The following is a 17,973-nucleotide window of genomic DNA, read 5'->3' on the forward strand; positions in this document are numbered from 1 at the left end:
GCTGCGACTGGGCAAATCTTTGTGGCTACTGCCAGTTCTGGAGGACTGACTCTCCTGGAGCCCAGAGGGTCTGTGCCCATGGTGTAGCTGCAGCTGAGGCTCTGCTCCTCCCCTGGGAGGGGGGAGACAGGAGCTGCCTGTGTGATTTCTAGTTCAGGAGGCCCTGTGTGCCATTGGCAGGGCAAACCCAGCACTAACCCCCACCCCAGTGCACAGGGTCAGCCTGACATGGGCATGTTACCCCCCATGGTGGTGCCAGCACCCTGCCAGCTGCAGGGGACCATGAAGCCACAGCTGGGGAAGGACAGCAGCGATTCAGACATCATGGCCTGAACTTGCTGCAACCTGAACCCCGAGATGTGGAGTAGTCACAAGTCAGTCCAAAGTCAATCCAGCAGGTGTTTGAGTTGTTTTAATGAGTTGGTGTCAAACAGGGCAGTACTGGTGCACTACACAGCACTATGGGTGTTAAACTGTGACCCCAGCACTGGGAGGGGCATGTGGAGCAGCATGACCCTGCTACGGAGGAATGCCAGGGATGTGATCCATGTTCACCCCCTGGGTAGCAGCCAGCACACAGCTGCACCTGCGGAGCCAGGAGCCAGCAGGCTCAGCCACCCCACCTGGTAGTGGCAGGTACAGCCATCCCTATGCAGACCTGGAGGCTAAAAATCCCTGGAGTGGCTTGGTTACTGGGCCTTGAGTTAGGAAAGAGGTGTGGTAGGAGGCTACAGTAAGCTCTGTGGCAAGGAAGTGGCTGGTCCCAGGCTCTCCTGCTTGTGGCACAGTGTTTGACATCAGTGCCTGCCCTGGGGCCTGCTGCTTTCACAGCCAACCTGCCTTCTTTAGGTGATACTGGGGAAGGGGATGGTCAGGGAGTGGCCTCTCCCTCCCCCAGCTTTGGGCCTGGCAGACCCCTGGAGGAGAATGCAAGACATGCTCTGTGTTAGCTGATCCTACTTGTGGGGCAGGGTCAAGGAGGCCAGGCCCTTGCACACAGAGGGAAGGGTTTACTTGGAAAGCCCTTGTTAAGCATGGAGCACAGCCGTGGAAGACTTATCCATGGTCATCTCACTAGAAGCACTATGCAGCACATGCAAGCTAGGTAGGTGCAAACACAAGGTCCTTTCTCCTGCCCCCCAGCTCTTGTTCCTCAGTCAGGGCTCCTCCTCAGAGCATCCTTCTACCCTCTGAGGGAAAGGCCTTGCTTCTGCAGAGCTGAGACCATAGAACTGGTGGTGCAATGCAGCTGAGGCCTCCTGCGCTGGGAGCGTATCCCTCCTTCCGTCCCTTGGTGCTTGCATCAATTTCGGGGGATGTTGGGTGGGGGGATTGCTGTGGCAGAAGGCTCCACCCCCCAGATCTCACGGGCATACTCTGTGATGGTTCTGTCACTGGAGAACTTGCCCGAGCACGCAATGTTCCTGATGACTTTCCTGGTCCACTCGCGGGGATCCTGGGAAGAGGAGAGGCAATGTCAGCACTCAGTTGCTCACCCAGCTCTGTCCTGGCTCGCAGCCTTGCAGGGCACTGGCTGGTTTAAAACACCGTGGTGTGGGGCTGCTGAAGCAGCCAAACCTGCCTCGCCCTGCCCCAGGGTGCCTGCACGCTGTGGTGTCCATAAGAAGGGCTCCACTGGAGCACACATCCCACTTACCCCCAGTCTTCCCACTGCACTGCCATGGCCAAAGACCCCATCCTTCCCGCTCAGCAGTGGCCATGTCTTACCATGAACAGCTGGTCCACTTGGCCTTGGCACTTAATGTAGGCCTCATAGTCTGCAAACACCTTAAACCTGAAACCCAAAGCAGAGTCCGGCTGGGATTTGCCTTCAGGGCAGGACAGACATCTTCCCCTGAGCAGGCAGGGCTCCCACTGAGCAGGGATGCTTCCCAGGACTCACCTGTCGTGGTACATGAGCATGTTCACCACGTCCCTGAAGCAGCCGGGGTCCCGAGGGGAAAAGAAGCCGCTGCTGATCTGGTCGATGGCCTGGCGCAGCTCGGGCAGGCTCTCGTAGTACTCCCGGGCGTTGTACCTGCGCCCAGCAGAGACAGCTCTGCCACTGCTGCTCTTCCTGGGGCCCCCACGTGTCTGGGGCAGGGAGGGCAGGCAACGATGTGGTACGGCTCCTGAGTGAGGGGCCTTGCTCCCAGGGCTGTGTCCATCAGAGCACCCTGCTCATGGCTCAGACCAGGTGTCTGATACACTTTGTGCCATGTCCCACTCACAGCCACTGTGCTCTGGACGAGCTGCATCCTTGCAGCCCAAGGCAAAGGCTGCCTCCAGCCTGCTTTTTCCTGCTCTAGAGCTGCCTAGAGAGGAAGGTGTCCCTCCCAGAGAACATGGCTCTCCCCAGAGAGGAAGGTGTCCCTCCCAGAGAACATGACTCTCCCCACCAGAGCTGAGCCCTGTATCCCCATCAGATGAGCCCTGGCGTGCACCAACCCTTTCTGATCCAGGGCCTCCACGTCCTCCACCCGCATGCCAAATATGAAGAGGTTTTCTTCGCCTGCCTCCTCGGCCATCTCCACGTTGGCCCCGTCCATGGTACCAATGGTGAGGGCCCCGTTCACCATGAACTTCATGTTGCCAGTACCTGAGGCCTCTGTGCCAGCTGTGGAGATCTGCTGGGAGAGATCCGCTGCTGGGATCACTGCCAAATGCAAGAGAGGTGGGAGTTAATCCTTGGCACGTTGCAGCTCCCCACAACCAGGACAGCAATACAATCCTGGGCATTTGGCAGTGGCCCTTCTGACCTTGCCCTCAGCCCAAACAGCACAACTTTGGGGCCAGAGCCAGGCTCAGCTTTGCCATGGCCCCATGCAGCTGCTGCCACTCCTGCATGAAGCTGGCTTCCTGCCCTGTGTGGAGCCCTCAGGCTCTTCCTAGGGGACAGCCAGGTGTCCTGCCACAACTGCCTCTCAGGCCAGCCCGTTCCTGGGCTCAGCTGGGACATGCCCAACTTCTGACATGTGCTTACAGAAGACCAGACATACCCTTCTCAGCCAAGGATACCCGGTAGTTCTCCAGGAAGATGACCTTGAGCTTGTCCCCCACATAGGGGTCGTTGTTGATGACCTCACCAATGGATGTGATGAGTTTGATGATCATCTTGGCCATGTGGTAACCAGGGGCCGCCTGAAGAAGAGCAGCCCAGAAATGGGGAAGGCTTTTAAGGAAGGAAGAGTGTGAGAGATGCCAGTGTGGGGTCCTCAGTGCAGTGAGTCTGGGCCTCACCTCTGCCGTTCACATAGAATCACAGCATGGTTTGGCTTGGAAAGGACCTTTAAAGGACATCTAGTCCAACCCCCCTGCAATAAGCAGGGACATCTTCAACTAGACCAGGTTGCTGAGAGCCCCATCCAACCTATCTTGAATGTTTCCAGTGATGGAGCATCTTTCACCTCTGGGGAACCTGTTCCCGTGGCTCACCACGCTCATTGGAAACATTTCCACCTTAGATCTAATCTACATCAACCCTTCTTCAATTTAAAACCCCTATCCCTTGTTCTATCACAGCAGGTCCTGTTAGAACATTTGTCCCCATCTTTCTTAAAAGGCCCACTTCAACTACTGAAAGACTACAATAAAGACTCCCCAGAGCCTGAACAATCCTAATTCTCCCAGCCATGAATTAGGAAAAAAGCCCTATTGGGACAAGAAGTCCTGAGCCACAGGGTAATAGTGATGGAGCCTTGCTCAGTCCAGTTAGTCCATGGAGGTGTTCCCTGTTGCTGGCTAATCTACAGCAGGCCCAGCAAAGCCACAGAAAGGGGACAGGAACCTTCCCCACCCACCCCCCAAGTCACGCATGCACAGAGTCTGGAATGCAGGTTACCTTTCCTCCGATCATAATGGTCCTGGGCACAAAGGATTTGGATGGATTACATCTGATGCCTGAAAGAGCAGGGATCTTTCTTCAAAATGTTTTCAAATTTGAAAGCTCAAATTTGATCTTAAAAAGAAAAAATTTAAAAATCTTCAGAACTGAAGATAAACTGGGAAGAGTTTTACTGCGTGGATCAGAGGCGGGCTGGGATCTCAGCCCATGTCACAAGGACCTGTCAACCTTACAGGACCCTGAAGCCCAACCAGACATCTGCTGGAGCTGTGGTGGGCAAAAAATGGCCACAGAATCCTTGGGGATTCAGATCCTTGGGGAACTACTCAAGCCAGAACAATGCAGAACTCCAGTGACTTTGCCTCCCTTTGGGAGTGGGCAGGGGCCCCAAGTATACACTGGGAAATGGGGTCGTAACTTGCACCAGGTCAGTCTTGACACCTGCAGAACAGGTGTGGAGGTTACCTGGGCTGGAGAGGTGGGCTGTGAGCTTTTCCCCAGAGCTCTGTATGACCCTTCAGACACCCTGTCTTCCCTCCTGGAGAGAAGCCCTGGCAGTGAGAGGCTGGGGGACACCCCTTGCCTATCAGCCCAGGCAGGACTTACGGTTGTAGAGGGTGATGGCATGCAGGCAGTTCAGCAGTTGCCGCTTGTACTCATGGATTCGCTTCACCTGGACATCAAACATGGACATAGGGTTGATCTTCACCTTGTACTGCTCCTCCAAGTAGGCTGCAAACTTCAGCTTGTTCTCCTGGCAGAAGAATATGAGGAATAGGGTTAGGTTCCCAGGGCTTGCACCAGAAGTGAGCCTTTGCTGCTGGGATGTTCCTGGGAGCATGGTGCTTTTAGCCTTCTTCCCCCAGGCCACCTCCAGTGCGTGTTACCTGCTTAACTTTTGCCACATCCCTGATAAAAGTCTCATTATCGATGAAATCCAGTAGCTTCTTCAGCTGGCTCAGATCTGTGACAAAGCCTTCCCCGATTTTCTAAGAGAACAAACCAGGAGAGGAATGTCGTGAGACACTTCACAACTGCCCTTCCCCAACAGAGGTGCCACAGTCCTGTTGTGAACTGGAAGAGGCAGTGTGGCCAGGAAAAGGGGCACAGTTTCTCATGGTGAGGTTACTTCTCTGTGTCATAAAGAAGCCCAGTGGAAACAGGGCACTTGCAAAACCTCAGACAAGCCTGCCTCTCTCAAGGAGTTTTAGCAGGAAGAGGGAGGATGTGTGCACATGTGCCAAGGCCTCCTGGCAGCTGGAGAAACTGATGGGCAGGACACAGAGATACAATTAATTGCAGGATGATATTCAGCCATGGCATGTCCCAGTGTGATGCAAAAACCTAACCTAAAGGGCCTGGGAAACAGAAGGGACAGAACTAGGGCTGGGACTCCATGGAAGCTCCTTTGTGCCTACGAAGCTGCACACTTGTCCAGACAGCCTATGGTTGTGCCTGACTGTGTGCAGCCCTCATGAGGGCAGGAACCAGATACAGATTTCTGCAGCTTTTTTTGGCCAATTCTTCTTCATCAACTTTAAAGCCCAGCCAATCTCACACCTACAAGTACCACAGGCATGGTCCTCCCAGGCTGCCCCCACACAGCTGCCAGGTGTCAGCCTCAGGGCTGACCAGACCACAAGAAGAGGTGACCAAAGGGACACACTCAGCCCCTCACTTCACATGCTCCCCACTCACCTCAGCAATAACGTCAGCCAGTCCTGGGTTGCACAGCAGGAGCCAGCGTCTTGGCGTGATCCCATTGGTCTTGTTCTGAAACTTTTCTGGCTCCAGCTCATAGAAATCCTTGAACCTGGAACACCAGGGAGCTCTGAGCCACCTACCACCACCCAGAGCTGCAGCAGGGCCCCAGCAGTGTGTGCTCCTGACTCAGGGCAGGCTCTGTCAATATCCCTGTAACAGCTGTGAACTCTCTGCTGCCTCTCACCCCCTTCCTCAGCTGTACTGCCAAGAGTTTCACCAGCTCCAAAGGGAGAGAGTCTCTCCAGCAAGGCAACCAAGCAGATCTAAACACCCAGCTTCCCCACCTAACCCTCTCCAGCTGGCAGGCAAAGCCCAGTGAACAGAGAGAGTGCCTGCCCTGGGTGTGCCCCAACTCACACCGAGTTCTTCACGATGTCAGAGTGGATGCGGGCCACGCCGTTGACGGCATGGGAGCCAATGACGCAGAGATGAGCCATGTTGATCCGCTTGCAGTCGCCCTCCTCGATCACCGACATCCTCCGCAGACGGTCGATGTCCCCTGGGTACAGAGCTGCCACGCGCTGCAGGCAGGGAGAGGGACGTGAGTGACACAGCCACAGGACCGAGGAGCACTCCCATCCTAAAGGTGGTCACCCCAAGAGCCCCGGCGTTCCCACAGCCTGGGACCCGCCCCTTACATCGAGGTGCATTTGGTTGAGGGCGTAAATGATCTCCAGGTGCCGCGGCAGCAGCTTCTCAAACATGGAGACCGGCCAGCGCTCCAGGGCTTCAGGCAGCACGGTGTGGTTGGTGTAGGCACAGGTCCTTTTTGTGATCTCCCAGGCCTGCATTACAGACAGCAGGTTAATGCACATCCCTCCAGGCCAGGAGGGAAAAGGAAATCCCACAGCTCTTTCCCCTGCAAGGTTCAGCAAGGACCTCCCCGCTCTGCTCACCTTGTCCCAGTCCACTTTCTCCACATCCACCAGGATCCGCATGAGCTCTGGTATGGACAGGGCAGGGTGGGTGTCGTTCAGCTGAATAGCCACCTGCAACACAGACTTGATGGTCTCAGTTCTGGCAGTGACACGACTGTGACAGTGTCCCACATGCTCAGGGCTGGGGTAAGCGTCAGCCCCAAGGTTCCTCTCATGACTCTCAAACCAGAAACAGACAGAGCTCTCAGTAATGGACCTATGCAAACTTTTTAAGTTTTGCTCCAAATTACAAATTTTTCCCTGGGAAAATAGGCCTGGAGATCATCTGGTTTACAGCCCAAATTGCCAGGGTGTTTGTAAAAATGCCCCCCACTTCATCCTGAGTGTCCTGCTCTCCCTCATGAGAGGCAGGTCTGGCTGAAATTTCCCTGGACTCTGCCATGGACTCACCTTGTCTGGGAAGGTTTCAAAGCATGTTCTCACAGGATCTCGGCAGCCGAATTTGGAGGACTTGAAGCGGCGGATGATGTCCTGGAGGGTGGCAGCCACCACAAAGTACTCCTGCTTCAGCCTCAGCTCCTTGCCTTCAAAGAACTGCAAGTGGGGGCACCATATCTATCAGAGCTGCAGCTGCCATCCCCACCTGGCAGCCAAAGCCCTGGAGATGCTCCTCTCCACCCCGAGGGGCTTCCCAACAGGCCTCACAAGTTTTGCCTCGTCTGGCTGCTGTGAGGCTCCTCACCAGGGCAAATGTGCATGTTTCTCACATGTCTCTGATGGGGACAGCAGCTGCAGGGACTCACAAGGGGCATGGCATCCCAAACAGCTGCTTCCAGAGCAACAGAGCCTGCCACATCTGTGCTACTTCTGCAGAGCCAGCATAGCTCCCTCCCTTGCAGCAAAATCCTTTGCAGGGTTTTTGGACAAAGGATTTTGGGTTTTCTGCAATAGCCAGAGTGTCTCTGGACACACCAGCTGCCTCCCACACCATGCTTCATGCTGGTCTATTTTAAAACACCAGCAGGAGCAATAGGGTGTGGGGCAGGGGATTAGCTTTTCCAGCACAGATGCCAATCCATGACTAGAAATGAGGGCTCGTCCCTTCTGGAACCAGTGCCCAGTGAGTGATTGGCCTGGGACAGCCCCTGCAGTGAGAAAATCCCTTGAATTGGGGATGGAAATGAGACCCCACTGTGTAAACTGACAACTGCCTTCAAATTGAAGAAGCAGGGAACAGAGCAGCTATGTCATATGGGCCAGACTCTTAGCTGCCATCAGTCAGCAAAGACCCTCTGGAACCAGCAGAGACATACCTGTTCACTGGGAATTATAGGGACAACCTGTTGCATTAAACCAGAACAATAAACACCAGATGGGCATGACCTTCCAGTGCTTGCAAACAAGGAGATACAACTGCAGAAAGGATGATTCTGAGCAACAGGGAAGAGGCAAGAGAGTCACTCACGTTATCATTTGGGTACAGGACTCTGGATATGTTTTCTGCCAGGTTTCTGTCCAACACTGCCTCGATGTAGTCACCCATATTGACTGCAGAGAGAGAAATACACACAGTACTGCAGCAGCTGTAGAGATTCAGGCAGGTCCCTGACACCACACTTTTACCTCTTCTCTTGCAGAGAGATTTTGTAACAGGAATATTCAGTTTGGTAATAATGGAATAGGATGGGAATGTACATGTGTGGAGAGCACTGGAGTGACAGGAGGAGATGGGATAAGAGAAAGGCAGATCTCCATGTGCTTCACAAGACACACATATTGGGAAGGACAGGCAAAAACTGAAGGCAGACAGCAGCCAGACAAGGCAAAACAAGGAAGCGGGTGAGCAGCCATCTTGCCTGAGAATGGAGGAGAAATGGGTCTGGGCAGAGAAGCACAACACCATAATCACACTCAACTGCTGAAGGGTTCAAAAGGCTCATCAAAACCTAGCTCACAACTGCCAGTCAAGAACTGAGTAGACTCAAGGGCCATCACCCCATGTCCCACACAAGTTCTCCAAGCAAGGCTGCTTGGACACACACATCTCCTGCCAGTATGGAAGAATAAATCAAATCTGTCCAATCTAAAGCCTTCCCCTTCTGTGACAGCCTAGCATTGACATGTGGTGTGTTAGTTGCCCTGTATCTGCTCTTCAGCACTACAATTAGAGGCTGCAAGATGCACCTAAAGCAAACCAACAGTAGGATGGGCTGTGCTGCTGTTCTGCTTCAGCACTAAAGGATGATGCTGCACAGAAATGACCCTCCCTGGAGAGTCTGCAGCTCATTTGGTGACGTAGGGAATCCAGTGGCAGGTGGTCTGCCACTGGGGGAAGGCATAAGGCAGGTTGTGAGAGCATGACAAGTGTGATGGGAACAGAAGGAGAATGGGTGGGTGTTCTGGTGTATAAGGGCTCTGGAAGCAGTTGTGGGGTAGTGTGATCCATGGATGTGCACACAGTGCTGTGTTTTGGAGCTAGCTATGAGATAAAGACAAAGCAGGCCAGATGTGAAGTGCTGTGCCAGGTGCCATGCACAAAGGGACAACTGTGTCCCAGACTGGCCAGAAGAGACGCAGTGGAGGGACAGCACTTACATTCCTGGAGGTTGAAGTCGTTGGGTGCCTTGGCAGACCAGAGTCTCATGGTGTTCACAGTGTTGTTCTTGTATCCAGGCACTGGGGTGTCGTAAGGCATGGCAAGGACAACCTGCAAAAGGACAGTTTTCCCCTCTGGTTACAGCACAGTGGCCTCAGAGGAGGTGGGAGAGCGGCTGAAACCTCTGCAGGGAGAATCCAGAGGGCAAAGACAAGTCCTGGCTGTGGAAGGAATACTCACCTCACTAAAATACACGTGCTGACCTTCCTACACCTGTACCTTCCTGTAACTGGGGTACCTATCAGAGCACTGAAAGCACCCTCAGCTGCCCACTGTGATTCTGTCTGTGCTGGGGTAGAGCCAGGGCAGCTTGGACCTTTGTGTTTCCATCTGGGATTAACTCCACAGACTGAATCCTGCCCATTAGCCTTCTGCAACCTGCCAGGACCAAACCCTACCACTGCAGCACCATTTCCAGAGCCATTCACCCAATATTCAGGGTTTGTTGAACCTGCCTGGATAAATCCACTGAGATCTCCAGCACCTGAACTGAACATGAGTGTGAAACTCTTTGTGCAGTTTCCAGATGATGCTTAAGCCTCAGGAGGGTGCACACGTGGCTACGGGGAGTAACCCTGGAGCTCCCAGCTCACACAGCAGGGAAAACCTGGGCAGATCATCAGAGCATGTTGGTCCTGAACAACCTCTTTGTGCTGGCATCAGCAACACCTCCCCTCTGGGGAGAATCAGCTCAGGCTCTCCAAGCTGCTGTTACCAGCTCCGAACATGGAAGCAGGCAGGGAGCCTGCCCAGGGACTGGGGCACACATCACATGAACTCAGCCATGCTATATTTGGAGACTTCATCTTTGGCTTTTTTGAACCTTTCCAACTTGTTCCCTTAGCAGCACTATCTGAAAATTCACCTCCTTGTAGGAAGCAGTGTTTGGGATCCCTGAAGCCCCAGACTACCAGCAGGATCAGAAGAAAGGCATGATGAAATGCAATGGCTCTTGGTCCCCAAGAGGATGCCTGCTGCACTTGGGGGCCAGAGAGCTCTGGCACGGTGCCACCAAGATGTTCACTGTGCTGGTGCTGTGGTGTTGAACCCCTGCACTGTTATCCTGGCAATGGCCTAGGTCACTGCACAGCCTCTGACAACCAGAAATAAAATGCTGTATTTCTCCTCTGAGCAGGCCCAGGTGACTCTAACTGAGCTTCAGCTCTTGGTGCTGAAGGGAATGGCCGGGCTCTGTGACCGTGAGCTCCCCAGAGGAACCAAGCTGGTTCATCAGGCTGAGAGACCTGATGAACATTATGGAAACAAGGCTAGGTCATCTCCCTGAACCACAGGGAAATTAATTGTCCTTCCTTCCTCCATCCTGAGCAGAGATTACAGAGGAGAGGCTGAAGCATCTTTAGTATTTTTAATAAACCTGTGCCTTCATCAGCTGCGAGATGGGAATGCACCTACGATGCATCAGCCTGTGCCTTGAACAAGCACGAGCTCCTGAACTACAGCATTACCTCCTCAACTGTGGGAGAGGCTGAAGGAGTGTTTGTGCCCCATGATGCCACAAAACAAGGCCTCCATGCAGACTGGAGACTAGAAACCACACCTCCAGCCCATTGGGCTGCTCTGGGAAAGAGGAACCTGCTCTCATGACAAGAGTTAAACACCCATGGGATTGCTCCATGCCCCTGCACAGCAGCAGCACCAGAACCACCTGAAAATCCACAGGGTGTGAGTGAGCAGTGGCCAGGAGCAGGGTGGAAGGAGCCTACACTTCTCCTCCAACATAAATCCATGCAAGACTGGGGCTTTGCCCTGGAGATCAATAGAGAAGGAGGCCCCAAGCTAACTGAAGTTGCTATCCTCCTTTTTTCTCAAATCCTGCTGCAACAAATCAACAAAAATTTTTATTTCCTCAAATCCCCTAGTCTACCAAGTCACCTTCCTAACTAGGTAGCAGAGAGAGTTTGGCCAGTCTGGGAGAGAAGCAAAGCCTGAACACCTCAGGTAGCCCAGGGTGGCTACCCTCCCCATCCCAGCAGGGAGACAGATGGTGGTACCTGGGTGTCGATCCACTTCACCCCGTCGGGAGTGTGCTCCACACGGCCGTAGAAGTGCACCGGGAGCATGTACTCGGGGCGGGCCTTCTCCCAGGGGTTGCCGTAGCGCAGCCAGTCGTCCGCCTCCTCCACCTGCAAGAGGCACACGGGCTTCAAGGAATGGCTCGTGGCTCCAAGTGAAGGCTGAACACGGCTCTTTGAAGGGAGACCGGTTTAAAAGCAAAGCTTCAGCAAGCTGGCTTTAAAAATGGGTATGTAGAGGCCTCTAGAGGATAGCTGGGCTTTCCAAAGCTTGGATGACTGCATCCCAGCTGGTATAAATAAATCAGCCTCTACAGACTTTGCAGCACTGTTCAGGTTTAAGCCATCCAAACTGCACAGACCACTGCACTCAGTCTGTCTCCAGGCCTTTACATCCAGTTTGACTGTGGATATTGTGGAATATGTGGGATGTGGGACCCACTGGTGCTCTTCCTGGCCACAAGCCACACCCTGTACACCGGGTCTTGTTAACTGCTCTGTCCTCTGCCAGACAGGGTTTCTCCTCTCAGCTCACAACTGAGGCAACGGGAGCAAAGTGAATCCATCAGAGCCACCTAGGCTGGTATTATCCAGAGATGCTTTGTACCTCCAGGCATTTCTCTGCTGTGGGGGGAGGGAAGTAAAGGAAGGAGGGAAGTAAAGGAAGGAGGAGATAGTGGGACAAGGAAGGGCAAGGCAGGGGGGAGGGCCACAGCCCGGCATGCCACCACCCCTGTTCTTTTTTAAGAAACTTGAAGTCAAATACAGGGGAAGCTTTCCCCTCCCTGTTTTCACCATTTATGGGGCCTAGCATTGCAGCTTCTTTGTGGAGAGAGGGAGGAAAAAACAACCTTCAAACCTCTCATCCTCCCTGACTTATGGAGAAGTATTTTAAGAGGAAAAAGGTACTTTATGCTCCAAAGCAAGGTAAGTCTCCAGCTGGAAACCATTTCCTGACATACACTAAGGAAAACTGCTGGCTGGGGCAGTTTTTCAGCCTATTTTCACTTGAAAATAATATGATCACTAATGCTACAGGAAAATCCCTGTTTAAGCCCTGTCTGCCACTGACCCAGGGAACCCACAAGAGCAGCTATCACCCCAGGCACTTGCCTATGTTCCATCATGATCAAAATCCTTTGCCAGACACCTTCCTGAGGTCCTTAGGCACACCTCCATCCTTAGTCTGACTGCTTGCTGACTCACTGCCAAGTTGGATGGGACTCTGGGGTTGTTGCAGCTGCACTGTGGAGACTCAGGCAGGGACACCTCTGGCCTCAGCCATGCCCTGTGGCTCAACTCCCACATCATCATGCCCAGTGACAGACTCAAATGCCCACTTTAGGAGCAGCTCAAGGCACTACAGTTCATTTTACGTGTCCAGGCCTTGTCCACAGCATGAAACAGAGGGAGAAAGAGGGACCTGAGTTTGCCAAGTTACCTGCCAGCCATCAACAATCTTCTGGTTGAAGATCCCAAACTCATAGCGGATGCCGTAACCGTAAGCTGCCAGACCCAGTGTGGCCATGGAGTCCAGGAAACAGGCTGTAAGAGTCCAGGAAACAGGCTGTAGGAGCAGAGGACAGGCACACTGCAAAGAACCTCACTCCTTGCTTGCTGCACTTGCTTGTGTGCACAGAGATGAGGAGCTCCCACAACAGTGCTGCTGGAAATGTTTACTACTCAGACGAAACCCATGTGCAGAAGGCACACAAGGAGACAGTCTGCAGCAGGACTCTGTGTGGTCACTCAGGTCCTGCCGAGCGACCACAAACCCCCAAAATTGTTGGTGACAAGGACAGGTCACCAAAACCCCCAATCCAGCCTTGTTGCAGTGAGAGCTCTTCTAAACTTGCCCTGCTCTAAGCCTGTCTGCCCAGTAAAGCAGAGCTTCTGACACCAACCTGCTGCACCACTAGCTACTTAACTATTATTGCTTCCAAAGGAAACCCTTCCAGCTCTCTATCCAGGCAGTTCTGGTAAAGATCAGCCCCAGCATTTACTCCACGCTGGGGAGCTCTCATCTCCAGCTGTCCCACTGGACAGGCAGACTGAAATAGCAGCCAACAATCTGCCTGTGTGAGAGCTGTTGAGTGCCTCTGAGAAGTGAGAGATTTCACGGGGAGGTGAGGAGAAAGGCTCCCGACAGCCTCTTCCAGCCGCAGCCCTGCCTGCTGCACTGTGGAACACACACCGACAGCTCCGGGCTGCTCTCACTGGGGAGGGGATGTTTCTGGCCAGCCAGGAGCAGGCAGGAGGATACCACACTGCTGAAGGCCTGTGGGGCAGATGCCAGTGGTGAGGGTGTGACAGCCACACCACCCTGGGTCCCCACACACTCTGCATGAGGAGGGGGCTCCCCTTCCCCTGCATTACCTGCCAGCCGGCCCAGGCCTCCATTTCCCAGCCCAGCATCTTCTTCAATTTCTTCCAGCTCCTCCAAGTCCAAACCCAGCTGTTGGGGAAGACCGCAGCAGAACATGTCACCAAACAAACCCCATGTCCTGAGCTGCTCTCTAAGGAGGGCAAACACATCCCAAAATCACCCATACTGAGGGAAATTAAACCCACAAGGTCTCTGTATCCCTCCCCACCACTCCCCACAAAGCATCTCACCAGCCCCTAGTCCTTGGGCAGCCCAATTAATTGGAAAACAATTAATTCTATCACCAAATGTCGCTTTCCCATGAAGAAGGTTTCCTTAGAGACTTCAGACAAAACACTCATCCCCTGGCAACCCCTCAGGTCAGGATGTCCTTTGACCAAACTCGACATTGGAGACAGCATGGGGAAAATGGTCAAGCCAGTGTGCAAGGGACCCCTGAGTCCTGCCTTGGGCAGGGGAGGTCATCCCTCTGTTCGTGCCCATTGAGTCCTTGAGGAAGGGCATGGCCAGGCTGGCAGCAGTGACTGCAGCATTCACCATCACTCTCTGTGCTTCCCACATCCTGCCCAGCCTGCCACTGAGCTCCTTGGCTGCAGTCTGTGGCTGGAAGTGGTTGCCTGCATCTCTTGAGCCATTTGTTCTATGGCCTGGGAGTCCCTGCCAGATGAAGGCTAAGCCTGCCAGGAGCAAGGACTCTCCAGGAGTCCAGAGGTGCAGACTCTCAGAGTCTGGTGCCAGGGGGGACAGCAGGGTGTCAAGCCAATACCACAGCTGCTCCCCAAACTGTTTTCCCAGCACTTCAATCATCTGCAACCACCAGATGGGAAAGCCTCATGCACAGGATGATGGGGACATAAAAACTGAGACAAATTCTCTCAGTGACAGAGCCATGCTAGATACAAGACCTCTGAACCAACCTGGCCACTGGCCATGATGAGCTCCACAAGCTGGAGGCTACAGCAAAGGAAGCCTCCACTAGCATGTTGGGCCAAATCTGCACTTGGAAAGTGTCTTGCAAAGGAACTTAGAGGATGCTCCCTGAAGAAAACCAGCCTGCCCTCTGAGGCATTGATACCTCAGAGAGGAAACAGGTGCCTCCCTGGAAATCCCTTCCTATCTCTTGGCAGGGAAAGTGCTTGCCAGGATGTTTCAGCAGCAACTGTAGTACCTCATTTTGAGACACAGTGGAGTGCCCAACTTCTGCTAGAAGTGTAACATAGATCAATCTGGTGGGGCAGAGGGGAAGCTGGGAGAAATAAAGCCTTTGGGTGAGAAAGCCAAAAACCTCACATTCTGTCAAAAAAGGTCACGGTGCTGTTGCAGAGATGTCTGCAAATAACCATATAAGTACGTAACCATGGCCTCACATTAGTGATTGCCTTGGTGATATCCAGCTGATTTTTTTTCCAGATGGAAATCATCTGAGGACATTTTACTTCAAGCAAATCATTTCCTTCCTTTCTCCCTTCCCACCAATTAACTTCTACTTGGCAGCACTGCTGCTGTGCCTGTGTACCTCCAATGTATGAACCATAATTTGGTGTTTTGCTGCTCCAGTCTCCTCTTCTGGCCCAGTCTCTCCCACTAGACTACATCTCCTATGATAAAACATCATCTCTCCTACTAATGGAAAGCTCTTTGCAGCCTGTGACTCCCATGTCCTTTGGGATACTAGGTGTTGTTTTCAGTATACACTTCTGGGCTCTTCCATTCACTACAGGGAAATGGTGGTTTGAAAAAAAATGTACTCCAACTTCAAGGCATCCCAAGCCCCCCCACCACTGTCTTCTCTAGGGAATGAAAAACACTAAGACAGAGCCAAGCTTCATTTTGTATAGTCCAAATAACACAACATTCTCAGGCAAAGCCCTGAGAAATAGATACTCAGCCCTCTGTGTGGAAAAGTTTAGCCTCGGGGGGACCCTGGTACCTCCAAGACTTTACCTGGTAAATGGCTTCGTCACAAGCATTCTGCAGGCCCAGGTTCACCATGGTGTTCTGCAGAGTGCGACCCATATAGAACTCCAGGGACAGGTAGTAAATGCGCTGAGGAGGCAAAGCGAGACACTTACACACAGCACAGCACTTTGCTTTCACCAAAGCTGCTTAAAATCAAGAGCAGACCCAAGCATTTTCCAGAGTAGGGATGTCTTCCCAGACTGGCTTTTGGCGCCTGCTCCTGAACACCACGCACCAGAGTTGTTTGTCAGAAGCATTTCATGCGGGACGCCGGCCAAGCCTCCACCACGCATTCCCTGCCAACAGCCTTCTATAGAAAAATCTCGCTGCCTGTTAAGTGTTTCCCTAATTAACTCAGGGCAAGTATTATCTAGGATGCTGAATGATATATTTATACACTGTCAGGCTCAGCTGAGGTGATGTTTACGCTGGGCTTTTAAAGCTTTCCCATGCTAGGCTGAAGCTGATCCAGTCTCCCAAAAGCCAGAGCAAGCCCCCTGCCCCATGCAGGCTGGCTGGGCCAGCACCTTCCTGCGAGCAATTTTCCAGCACTCCCATCTCATGGGTCCTCCTGCTCACCCCTCACCCAGTTTCATGCCCGTTTCATCCTGTTGAACAAGTAAATTGTCCCATAGGTGGCAGGGTTCCTGGCACGACTGTGCAGTGACCTTCCAAGTTTGAGAGGAGCCGTGTCTGTGCCGCAAATGCTAACGAAAGCCTGTTTGTGGGATGAGGAGCAGGCTGTGCAAACTTCTCCCCTCACTCAAGATTCATCACTGTGGATACTTTTATAAATAAACTGGAATTTTTAACAGAGCAATAACCTGGCTTCAAATTGTGCTTTCCCCTGAATCTCTTTCCACTGTAGTGTGGATTTTTCCCCACTAAGCAGCAGGATTACCCACTCTGCCACCTCTGCTGGGAGTTCCCTGGGGCTCATCAGAAAGACTGAAATCATCGCACATAAATGCTCTGCTCCTTTCAGTCTCCTGCAGGGGCACATTTCTGGTGAAAATCTAAGTGTAGAGAAAAGTAAGCAAACTCAGTCCAGGCTCCTCTGAGCCTTTATAGGATCTGTACAATCCCTTCTGTTGGTGTTGCAATACAGATCAGGGTGCACTTGTGTGAGTTAGGATAAAAGGGAGAGTCCCATGCAACAGTGTAACTCCCCGAGTATCTGGAGCCATTCTGTCGTGAAAGTGCACTTTGTTTTTTGTTTCATGACAATTTTCATAATCTTGGGGAAAGAGCTGACTCAGGGAGGTGGTTGCCTGCACCCTGGGAAGGTATGTGCCTTTCTCAGTACATACCTGCTCTCTGTGGCACCCCAGTCAAGTGCTCGATTGGGTCTTAATTCAAAAGGATTAGGGCTGAATTATGTCTTGCAGCCCCCAACACCTCCAGCATCACTGTCCTGACTTGGCAAGTGGGGAGGAGCTTGTCTGGTTTTCACCAGCAAGAAACTCCTCTCCAGCCTCAAAGCTGAGCTGCCTGCATGTTCTGCAGGAGTGAAGTCAGGACACAGCTGTGCTGAGCCATGGAGGTGATGATGCTCACAGGGGACACCACTGTGGCAGTGTGAGTGCAGGACGTGACCGTGGTGGAGCATGCAGAGGAGCTGGCAGCAGCAAGGCCCACGCAAGAACATGCTCAGAGTGGGACCACAGGAGACATGGCTGTCACCAGGTGCAGGGGGACACAATTATGAAAGTGTCTGAGGGGGAACAATGCTGCAGCAAGGTTCATTGGAACAGGACTGCAAGAGTTTATGGGGACACAGTCACAGCGAACTGCACAAGGGACATGGCTGGGGTGATGTCCGTGGGGACACAGGCCTGGCAAGATGTGTGTGAGCGACATGGCTGAGGCAAGGCTCATGGGCACACAGCCACAGCAATGCCCACAGGGGCACGGCCACAGCAGGGTGTGTGTGAGCGATGCAGGTGTCATGATGCCCGCAGGGAAGAAATCATGGTGGGATGCATGAGAGGCACGGCCATGGCAAGGGGCCCCACAGCCAGGTGCACACAAGGGACAACGCCCCTGGGTCACACCCGCAGTGACACCGGCCAGGTAGACCCGGAGACACCCTTGGTGAAGGCACAGCCGCCCAGCCCCGGTCCCTCGTCCCGCCGCGGCTCACCTTGGGGTCCCGCTCGTAGTAGTGCTGCTGGGTGCGGATCCAGCGGCCCACCAGGTGGTCGCGCACCGTGTGGGCCAGCGCGAAGTAGTAGTCGCGGGGGGTGGCGACGTTGCGGTCCTTGACGAGGGTGAAGTGGAGGTGGCGATTGAAGCTCTTACGCACCTCGGCCACGTCCCCCAGCCCCGCGATGCCCCGCACGCTGATCTGCTTCCGACGGTCCCCGTCGCTCAGCGGCGCCGCCATCCCGCCGCCGCCGCCCCGCGGGCTCCGCCGCCGCTGGCGATGCCTCCGCCGCAGCCGGGGCCGGGGC

At 53.5% G+C, this 17,973-nt stretch overlaps 1 protein-coding gene across 2 annotated transcripts; it reads right to left on the reverse strand.

Annotated features, from left to right (window-relative positions):
* Positions 1 to 386: 386 nt before the first annotated feature.
* Positions 387 to 17,960, reverse strand: LOC121666397 (glycogen phosphorylase, brain form). 2 transcript variants are annotated; one of them, XM_042031894.1, is made up of 20 exons: positions 17,664 to 17,960; positions 15,506 to 15,607; positions 13,552 to 13,630; positions 12,617 to 12,720; positions 11,155 to 11,286; positions 9,082 to 9,193; positions 7,952 to 8,034; positions 6,937 to 7,080; positions 6,505 to 6,597; positions 6,247 to 6,393; positions 5,966 to 6,129; positions 5,543 to 5,657; positions 4,732 to 4,833; positions 4,451 to 4,598; positions 3,842 to 3,900; positions 3,000 to 3,141; positions 2,449 to 2,656; positions 1,904 to 2,038; positions 1,729 to 1,795; positions 387 to 1,456 (listed from the first exon to the last, which is right to left on the reverse strand). In XM_042031894.1, exons 1-20 carry the CDS (start codon positions 17,904 to 17,906, stop codon positions 1,304 to 1,306), a joined length of 2,532 nt encoding a protein of 843 aa, XP_041887828.1. In that variant the 5' UTR covers positions 17,907 to 17,960; the 3' UTR covers positions 387 to 1,303. The 2 variants fall into 2 exon arrangements, with proteins under 2 accessions (XP_041887828.1, XP_041887829.1); XM_042031895.1 differs by lacking the exon at positions 17,664 to 17,960 and having other exon boundaries at positions 12,617 to 12,742.
* Positions 17,961 to 17,973: the final 13 nt, after the last annotated feature.

The sequence above is a fragment of the Corvus kubaryi genome, unplaced genomic scaffold (assembly GCF_017639235.1).
Source record: "Corvus kubaryi isolate FWS band 111438036 unplaced genomic scaffold, C.kubaryi_AGA036_p1.0 37347, whole genome shotgun sequence".
Taxonomy (NCBI): domain Eukaryota; kingdom Metazoa; phylum Chordata; class Aves; order Passeriformes; family Corvidae; genus Corvus; species Corvus kubaryi.